The sequence below is a fragment of the Gloeophyllum trabeum genome (assembly GCF_000344685.1).
Source record: "Gloeophyllum trabeum ATCC 11539 unplaced genomic scaffold GLOTRscaffold_00020, whole genome shotgun sequence".
Lineage (NCBI taxonomy): Eukaryota > Fungi > Basidiomycota > Agaricomycetes > Gloeophyllales > Gloeophyllaceae > Gloeophyllum > Gloeophyllum trabeum.
Genome location: NW_006920429.1, coordinates 240485 through 250779, shown reverse-complemented (window position 1 = coordinate 250779; position 10295 = coordinate 240485). Strand labels below are relative to the sequence as shown.

General features: G+C 52.6%; 1 protein-coding gene across 1 annotated transcript; it reads right to left on the bottom strand.

The window, feature by feature from the left end:
* Window positions 1-4911: 4911 nt before the first annotated feature.
* On the bottom strand, window positions 4912-9970 carry GLOTRDRAFT_133886 (uncharacterized protein; the record flags this gene model as incomplete). The annotated part of the gene is made up of 11 exons (XM_007872859.1): window positions 4912-5067; window positions 5120-5239; window positions 5288-5824; window positions 5881-5994; window positions 6051-6200; window positions 6255-6710; window positions 6764-6892; window positions 6946-7140; window positions 9211-9312; window positions 9600-9815; window positions 9869-9970. 11 exons carry the CDS (start codon window positions 9968-9970, stop codon window positions 4912-4914), a joined length of 2277 nt encoding a protein of 758 aa, XP_007871050.1.
* Window positions 9971-10295: the final 325 nt, after the last annotated feature.

Here is a 10295-nt window from a genome sequence, read left to right as displayed (position 1 = left end):
ACGATCTCCTTCATGTTCGGAAGGAGATCCGAGAGGAAGTCCGCAATATCTGCGGTGTTGGCCTCAGGGGAGTCGCCGACATACAGTTGGAGTATGTTCTCATTGCAGATCCCTCGCGCCGGTCGCTCTCCTGCAGTGATCGGGACGTCTGTTGCCTCAAATACAAGACCGAGTTCCTCCAACTGCGGACCGGATGACCGACGTCAGACCCACATTTGGTCGAACCAAAAGTTATCAATGCCAACAGACAGGGGGCGAAGACGGGCCAGTTCGACACCAGCCATTTTAGGGTCGTGTTATCAAGCATTATACAGCATTTGTCTTCTATTCGAAACGTTCGAAGATTATGGAAATAACGAAAGGCCATGAGTGCGCCCCCGTCGAGCTCCAAGCCTTGCCCTGTAGTCAATCTTTCTCTGTCCGGCACAAGGCCTATCCTGAGCTCCTCCAGTAAGGGAGGGCTGCAGTGGCTCGCGCCGTTGTTTCTCCAGCCCAGAACATTGAAGGGTTCCCGATTTTCCGTCGTTAAAACTTTAAGATGCTTCAAATTGTGCAATATGACGATTCGCTAATGACTGAAGGAAGCGTGTTGATGGTTTGGAGGTGCAGAATAAGCAGATTATGAAAGAAGGCTCCTTCGGGGGCATCAGAGGCTGCCCCGTCAATCAAAGGCCTCCAGATTTCATCTCCCTGCCAGCGGCAATAGAGCTTTAGACACTGGAGTTGCGGCCAAGAAACTATGTGTAAGAAGAGTCGAGCCGAGATAGGCTCTATGTTAGCCTCGAAGCTCCGGATGTGCTGTAGAGTGGTCAAGGTGTTCATGACAGCGACATCTTCGGACATGGACCGACGCCCACTGGCATATAGCGGACAGAGCTGAACCATGCAGGTGAGTGATAGCAGGTCTTCGGTTGTTCCTCTACTCTCGAGCAAGAGAGATATCTCCGTATATTCGGCGAGAGAAATAGAGGCAAAGAATTAGAGGCAAGTACGTGTTTGCGAAGTTCCACTCGACTCGATGCTGCCAGGTTTGGCCGCGGCAGCAAAGTAAGAGTCGGACGCGTGGCGTAAGGATATCCATGTCAATAGCATCATAGATTCCATCGGACCGTTCGTCAACGATTATCATGCGAACCTTGGAAGCGTAGTATGCAAATCTTCCCCAATCGCTCGCACTCGGAGGCTTGGCCAGAACCTAACGGTTTCAGTAAGTAGGGGCCGCCCGTGACGATAACGACGAGTGTGCCGGCGTCGTCGTGACGGCCTGAATTGCTCGATAGCATCGCTGACGTAATCTCGTCTTTTCATGTCGCTATCACTTTGCGGTCATATAATGAGCGAGTCCTCCAAGTCTTGCAAGCCATGTTATGGACGGTGAAACGATAACGCTGTCGCTGTTCTTCATGGCCGTCGAATATAGCCCTTCTTGTTTCACTTGCGGCAACGGCGGCGCCTTAACTTCTCGGACGATAATTATTCAACTCTCACTTACAGTCGCAATATTATCCATCCGGGAAGGGAACACTACTGTCGAGATGCACCATGATGGGGACATCCGAACAGCTGTCTATAACCCGAGTATGGCTCTCTTGGGAGTGAACTCTCTCCAGCACAAGTTTGATTCTCATCTGACTCCGGTGCGTCATGTGTGAACATCCTGACATATAACGCTCCGTACACCCGGGCTCATCCAGGCGCTCTTGTTCTTGGATGAGTAGCCTCAGTCGACTTTCCACTCCTCCTCGCCTGCCCGCGTTATCGATAAACGCCAGAGTACTTTGTACTGTAAGTTCAGTTGCTCTGAAACGCACGAAGGACCTCGGCCTCGGTGCGGGTGATCGAGACACTCCAATGCTGCTGTTCCGCGCCGTCTATCGTCGCTTCATCTCCGGTGCTTCAAAGCTTGTCGAAAATTACCATGCATCCCCGCAACGGCCTTACTTAGCCTCTAACGCAGTGCGTCATATACGAACATCCCGAAATATACTGTTGCGCACAACATGACTCATCTATGCTGCCTTGTTCTGGCTGGGCGACTCTCCGACTGCTTGCCTCCTCGCGTATCGATAAACGCCAGAATGCCTTTTGCTATAGATGATCTTGCTCTGAAACGAAGGAAGGACCTCGGCCTCGGTACGGGTGACCGCGAAACTTCCCCCTGCACTGAGCGTTTCGCGTTGTCTTCCAAGCCTGGAGGTTGTCCGTTCTGACTTGGCTCGCAGCGCCTGCATGGCTGTTCTCCACCGCCTCGTTATTGGAAAACCCTTCCGAGACTCGTCAAATCCTTCAGACCTCGGAGATGAGATAGGGATCGATGACGTTGAACGTATAGCGCAGCGGGGAAGTTAAACGGTTGCTAGTACGAATGCCGAGGCCTATCGAGCGTTGCAGAGCAAATATGTTTTTGGTTTCGCTGACACGGCAGAAACTGGGAATCGGTTAGAAATCACCTGACTCTTTCAAAGGCGACGTTCTCTTGCATCCGACCACAGTGGGCCAGATATTCAACTCAGCAGCCGCACAACTCATCTGTCCGCCCTTGTTCCAGTACGGCCCCTCACCGAGCACTCCGCCGGCAGCAGATGACCGAAAATTCGCTAGTGCCCACACCTTCATCTCCGCGGCCTGGACGTTCATTACGGCCTCCACGTCAAGCCCTACTCCTGCTTTTCCCGGTGTTCCATGGCGTCATGTCCTTGAAACGCCGGCATCGTCAGGTAAAGTTGGAAACTCGAAACATACAGAAAAGCTCCACCGATCGACATGCATGCATAGCATACTTGTTTCTGGTTTTGCATCTCAGGGCTGCGTCTAGCGGCTCTAGCGTCGATGTTCGATCGCAGCGGTCATATGGACGATACTAGCAGACCATATCACGAATGTCTCAGTAACACGAGGCAAGGTTAATCGTACGCACCCTCTCGCTTAAAGGATAATCGAGGACCCACAACGTCCGCGCTAATTGTTGCGCTAACACGTTGCTGAAGGGTATCAATATCAGTGCGCGAGTCAATCTGATGCGCCTCGCGGGTCGGCTAACGCGTATTTTCTGATGCTTTGAATCTCGAGGCGAGGGTGCGGGGCGGCGTCTCGGATATCTCGGGCGGCCGTGTTTCCCTGTGGTCATCGCGGGGATCGCGATCTCCGCTATGAACTGACCTTTTGAACGTCGACTTCGGGGAGCTGGTGCGCGAGAGGGGCGACGCTGGTCACCAATGAGGTATGGACAAGTATATTTCCGCGTCGTGGATGCGTCCGGAACTACTTACATGCGTCAACACATAGTCCGCAGACGGAATGAGAGAGTGATGGCTGATTTCATTCCTGTGTCACGGTTACTCGCGAATCGCATGCCATTGCTGGTCTCTCGTCACCTTACGTGTGGCGAGAAAGGAGCGTCGCGGGCTCCAGGCGTATCGGCCTCGCCTTCATGCTCGCGCTTCTCTCCTCCGCGCAGTCCCTTGCCTCCATCCAGCGCACGTCATACCCGATCCCCATATGACACAGTAGGGAAGAGGCTGACATTAATGTGCCTGGTGTAGATATGTGCGGCGCAGTTTATGACGGCGGCGACAGCGTTCATGGCGAGCTCGCGCTTGTGCTATGCGCTTGCGGAGGATAATGAAATGCTTATGTGCGAGTGGCTTAGGGCTTTGGATGAGAATCAGGCACCTTATTTTGGCACTGGCATGTGGGTGTCGGTGCTCGTGGGGTGCATCATCTCATGCGCGTATATTGGCTCCGCCATTGCGGTAAGTGACGTTGCTGACCAGGTCTGCATCGCGACATTGACATCCTCGTGATTCGACGATAGTCCATCGTCTGTGTCTGTAGCAGTCAACTCAAGCTATCTCCAACCGATCGCTGTTCGCTGCTTCGGGCCCGAGTCGTGAGTCTGTACCACTTTCAGCAACGTGGCAGAATGTCGACGCAACCTCTTATTCAGGTTTTCCGAGCCAGGGTCGTTCTCCCGTGGCCGTGACTCGCAGCATACTAATCCCAGTGCCCTTTCATTCGGCCCTCTCGTCCAGTCCTGGCCATTCCATACCCAGTCCCCTTTTCTAAGCTATATGTATTCAATTTTGTCCTCATCATTCTGCCTACCTCGTATCCCGTGGACTCGATAGACATGAACTACGCTGTCCTCGCCATCGGAGTTGTCATGCTCATTGTGGCGTTCACGTGGCTCTACATTGGTCGATCCATGTTTGTGGGTCTTGTGAGAACGGTCGAGCGGGAGACATTGGATGACGGTGATGACCAGCTCTTGCGAGTTATATGGGTGGCGCATCTATGACTAGTACTTGTATTTTGCCGGTCGACCGTGCATGGTTGAGGGCTATATAAGCTTACACTAGGCCAATTTCTTTTCCGCGGTAAACCGAGACATCGATTAGTCGGGATGTCAGGGGTCTTTACCTTCATCTTTTGAATTCGTTCTCAACGGTCAGAATATCGCCGACCGAACGGTCTTTCTCTCCGGATGCACCGTGCGGCGTGCCTTATCAGATGGGGAACAGAGTCATAAAAACCGATCCTACGTCCTGCCTCCTGTCATCCCTCAGACGGCTCAGGTGCTTGCCGACACCAGTTGTCTCCGGTCTCATCTTACTCGTTGCGACAGGAGCGCGATTCGAGATCTTTGGATGCATTAATTGTGAGGTTTGTACCTCTATTGTATATGACAGGCTGATGCTCTCATGGGTATCGAACACGACGGCGAAGTCACATAACGATATTTCCATTGCAGTCAGAACCCTCAAATTGGACGGTCGTAAGCCACCCTAAAGTTGTGGCGGATACGAATACTATTATGCTCAGAGTCCGCGCCGTATCCATTGACCTCTCGCCACCCCCGATGCCTCTCTCAACGGCCGATCTCCCCGTCGACGATGAAACATTCTTCTCTCCTCACCGGTCCACGAATACTCCCGTAAAGTGGTTCCCCCTTTGCTCTATGCTCGTCAAGATAATGTTCTCCATCGGCGTCGGTTCACGGCCGCACTCGCACACTCCAGACTGGTCGGATGGATGCCCTAGTTGCTGGCATACAGCTCGCCTCTGGGCCTGTCACTAGGTGAGCAAGCCGACCGGTCCAGAAATATACGATATAGCTTACATCGCTTTCCCTACACCAACGCCCAAAATGTCGAGCAATCATCCGCGCCAAGTCCCGGACTCTGATCGTATCGTTGGTTTCATTTAGATTGACGCGTATGGCCTGTCCGTGTTGTCGGTACTAAGGATCGGTAAGCAACTATTTCTATCGCGAGAGGACGAGCCGTACTTTGAATTCGAGGACACAAGGCTGGTATTCGCCTTCGTATCTCTGCAACATTATGTCGTTTCGACGTCCCCACCCCTCCATGCTGTCTCCATCGAGCACATCGACGGACACGCCTTTAAATACACAACGGTGTCGAATGGACTTGTCTCTGACACCAATCGAGATGATTCCTTCAATCTTTCGCGGTCGTTTCCGTTGTTTCGGTGTTGGGGCTCGGACCGGCACAAGCGACTCTGGCCTCTCTGCCGTCGACTGCGGCGGACGATAAAAGCGAAAGATGCACTGTCGGCCACGGGAAGTGGATTTACCCCATGACGATGGTGCAGCAACTGACTGCGGGAGAGCTGAGGTGCTCCCCGCTGGCTGTTCCGAATGTTCGGTGAGTTGATTAATCTGGTTCCCGGGAGCCGTCGATTGACTCATTCCAGGTGTCGATGCCTGGAACTCCGGAAATTGGCTATAGGGTTCATGGGTATCGCCAAAAGACCCTATCCCCTGTGCCGGCCATACTGGCCTTTGATTGGTCACCGCCGCATACTGGCGGGGCACGATAGTCAGTACCTCGGGGACAACGCACGTAAGTCAGCTCGTACCTCCTCCGCCTCGTGTAAAGGCTGTTGAAGCGAGTTAGTGAGATGAGCTGGCCATTTTCTGGTAGGGATATATGACGAATCCTCCTGGGCTTGTTCTGCCTCCGGTACGTAGAGCTAGAGGACCGAGAATGAATATCCAAGGTTAGAAGATTATGTAGGCGCGCTCGCACCTGATCCACTCCATTATTCCACGTGCCTCCGAGGCCCGTATCTGTGAACACGACGTCGTTGAGGTCTTGCTTATCCCGCAAATCGATATGGTAAGGATCCGCGTCGGCTGTCTCTTTTCTGCGTACGAAGCTTCCCAGGTTTGCCAGGAACTAGGACGACGCGAGGCTCAGTCCTGAAGGTAGATTGTAAGTGAGAGCTCGTACCTGATTATCAATCTCCACGTATGGATAAGCTAGCGACTCTCCGGTTTGTACCTCTCCCCACCCTTCCATAGGCGTGATCTGTGAAGCAGAGAACATTGGCGATATACTCCCGCCGTCTTCGCTAGGCGTCACCATTAATATGGGAGTGTCATACGCCTCAATTGATGCTAGTGCCCCGGTGTGGATCCCGTCCTGTGGCTGACCATATCCCGTTGGCTGAGCTGTTGACGATAATGGTAACCCAGCCAGGTCGCAGTAGCTGGCGTACGTCGACTCGGGGATGGCATACACCTGGACCGCTTCCAAGGCTCCATGACAGGTGGATGATATTGGCAGGTCGTACATCGATGTTTGATGTGTCGATAGGAGTGAGGTGGTGCGGTCACCGGACGCAGGGGAAGTCGGCAATGTGGGGGTGGTAGATATAGCAGTGGATGGGCATGGCTCCTCAGATATCTATCCGAGCTTCAATATTGATACATTGTACCTGAATAGGTGTGTACTCATACCTTCGCTTCTTCCCTCTCACCCAGCGCACCGGTCAATGTTGAGTAGGGTGCAGCCGTAACACCACTGGAGGCGAGAGCGGTAGGCCAGCGCTCCACGTATATATATAGAGGTTGTTGTTGCTCATCCGTCTGAGCAAGCATTGAGTACACATCCCTGCCACCAAGTGAGTAAACCCTCGTACCTTGCCCACAGCCCGTTCTACTAATGCATCGGCCAATGTAGAGTCCTCAGATATCTTTGCACCCTGCAGTGTCGGCCATCCTTGGTGGCAGGCGAGGGCGTCCCAGTCTCCGCCCTCGAAGTCATGGTTGGATGTGGCACCAGTTGAAGGCCCGGCGAAAATAGACGTGCCGGATGCCTCGGGGTGCGTGGTGTACTGAGATATCGAGTCAGTCGTTTTGCGTAGATACTGGCGCGCAGGGTAGCATGTCTGTAATATATAAATTCGTACCGCGTCCTGATAGGCACTCGAGCCACACGTGCTATCTACGGGCTCCTGGTGCTTGTGGGTGGCATGGATATGAGTTTGTAGTGGCTGAGAGATGAAGGAACTTAAGAGGGAAGGATGTCAAGAGCATCACGGTTTACTTACAACTCCCATCGTATTATATCCCATATCTTGAGAGTAAGTCCAAGAACCATCGACACAGTGGTCACCGTGTAGCGTGGCGGAGTACGGCAAAGAATCATAATTACACGGTCGGCGTAAGGCCAACATAGTGGTTGCTGGAGACGTTAACTGGGAAGCTTGCAGTGGATGGCGACAAAGGAAGTGGTAGTTGAAAGCAAGGAAGATGCCGAGGAGAGGACTTTCGCAGGGTCACGACTTGGACGAAATAATCGGAAATCTCAGATCAACGCCCACATAATGACAGCGTACAATATAACTTTTCCTTTTATCTTGTATATCAATAACATAACTACTCAATGGTAGTCCCCGTGTGAGTAATAACTGGTTTGAAGCAGCGTGCTAACGGATAAGAACCTATTCACCTCAGGGTGATGAGTACGGCTGCATGTGACTTTCGCTACACAGCAAATAAAATGGTTCTTATAAATGGGAGAACATCTACCGCTGAAGGCATTGCAACAAGCTGTTTGCCCTTGGAAAACCATATCACCACGAGAGGTCATGCTGTGTGGCACCGAATCCCTGCACCCCTTCAGGAATTAGCCCCCTCGCGTGAGTGCCCTCCCCAGTGAACCTATGTTTTACTATTAGTGTTCGGTAATATGGGAGATAATCCCTATTTCGCAATGAAAAACCTACCTGCGATGCATTGCACGAACTGCCTCACGAGCTTACCGTACATGGCATGTAAAGACCTATATATAGATAAACCAATCAGGCGGGCTATCTGGGGTCTGTTCTCCAATCTTTCGTTCATCGGTCAGAAACTCGTCGACAGAACGTTCTTTGTCTCCTGTTCTGTCGTTCGTAGGGCCTATCTAATGAGCAATGGATCCCATAAAACCTACTACACCTAGCGATCTCAGTCATCTCCCCGAACTGCCTGCGTCGAAGAGTTAGGAACGTGTGATTGAGCACTCTGGTCTGGTTTCGTGTTCGTGGTTGCGCGAGCCCATGACGAATACCATTGGGATTAATGATTTGTGAGACTTGTGAGTCCCGTCTGATTGACGTACTCTTGATGTCTTTCTCCAACGGTAACCCTAGTGACGGCCAGAGCGTAGAATTGCATGTCCATCGTCGGATGCCTCGAACTATTTCAACCTCGTAAGTCGCACTAAAACTGTTGCTGGCACGGACATCATCCTATCCCTCCGTTCTACACCATGTCTATCTCCCTTCGTCACCTCTCCACCACCGATACCTCTTTCGATGGTCTACCCGCCGGTCCTTGGGTGTACCCTTCGGGATTGTTGCTTTGTTTCGGCGCTGGGGTCTCCCCAGCCCACACCGCCCTCTCTGCCATCGACTGTGGCGGCTGGTATGAGAGAAATACGTACTGTTGGCCATGAGCTGAGGTGCCCGCTTGTGGCTCAGTCACTTGTTGTTCTGAATATTCAGTGGGTATAATAGTTGGATTCTCCGGAGCCGACCATTGACTCAGTTCAGGTGTCAATGGCTGTGATAGCTCCGAGAGTTTGATATGGTAGTCATGCGTATCGCGCATGCACCCTGCCCCCTGTGTGGACCCCACTTGGCCAGATTCTATCGCCGACGTATACAGCTGGTAAGACGCGCGAGTCAGTACCTCGGGGTAGGACACACATAAATCAACTCGTACCTCGGGCGTCTCTCGTGAAGGCTGCCCAAGCGACGTAGCAAGTTTTCCGCGCCACGTTCGAATGGGTATAAAGCACAAGTCCTCCAAAGCTTGTGCATGATTGTTTAGCGGTCCTGTCTGCTCCCCATGGAGCTGGGCAGGCTGATAAGTACAGAGGGTTTGAATGTATGAAGGTGACCTCGCACCATACTCACTTCATTCCGTGCCTCTCCGTTCCCCGAGTATGCTGACATGATCCCGTCGTCCTCGCCCGTTGCCCCTTCGCCAAACATATATCTGTCGGGGCTCTCGTAGGGCTAGAAGGATCCGTAGTCAGTTCCGATGGTCGCAAATTATGGTATATTGTGCAGGCGAGAGCTTGTACCTGATTGCCGCCTTGATCTGACCTCTCTAGATACGAATAGGCGAGTAACTCGGCGTTTCCTCCATCCCCGCACCCTTCCGAAGGTATGTTCTGTGGAGTAGACGATACTGATGGTGTACTCTCATCCGTCTCTCCAGACGCATCTAATAGCTCACAATGGATCCCGCCCGTTGGCGATATATATCCCGAGAGCCGAGGCGCGGATGAAGGTGAACGTACATTGTCGTTGCTGTAGCTTACGTACGTCGTCGGTGCAGGGGTAGCATATGCCTCGACGGATTCTGATGCCTCTTGACAGGTTGCAGTTATCCGGACGTCGTACGTTGACATCTGAGGGTGAGACACTGATGGTGCGAGGGCCTCGGCATATGTGGAGGAAGTCGTCAATATAAGGGTGTCGTACATGTCGATGGACTGGGATGCGTGCTGCGTCCTCTGAAAGCCTTTAGTATTTGTTCACTTCAAGCAGGTAAGTGGGTATGTCTTACCTGCGCTTCCCACTCTTCACCGAGGGCACCGGCCAACGTCGAGTACATGGTCAACTTGGGTACCGACGATGTGGCTGCCTCGGGGCAGGCAGGGTAAGTCATCGGTGCTGGTGTGAGGTTCATATGGACGGTTTGAGGTGTACGATAGGCCTGTCCGCGCGTTTAGTACTCAACCGTGCAAACAGGTTAGTGAACACTCGCACCTGGGCTATATGCTTCTGGTCTAGTGCTCCCTCCAATGTCGAGCATTTCGAGAGCTCTGCACCTTGCAGTTCCGGCCATCCCTCGTCAGCGATGGCGTCGCAGTCTGTGTTCTGCGATCCTTCGCTGCCGAGGCTGCCGCCTGCTGTGGCACCATAGATCGAGCCCGGAACATAAACGGGAGGTATCGAAAACAACTGCAAGCGTGTAACAGGCTGTAGGTATG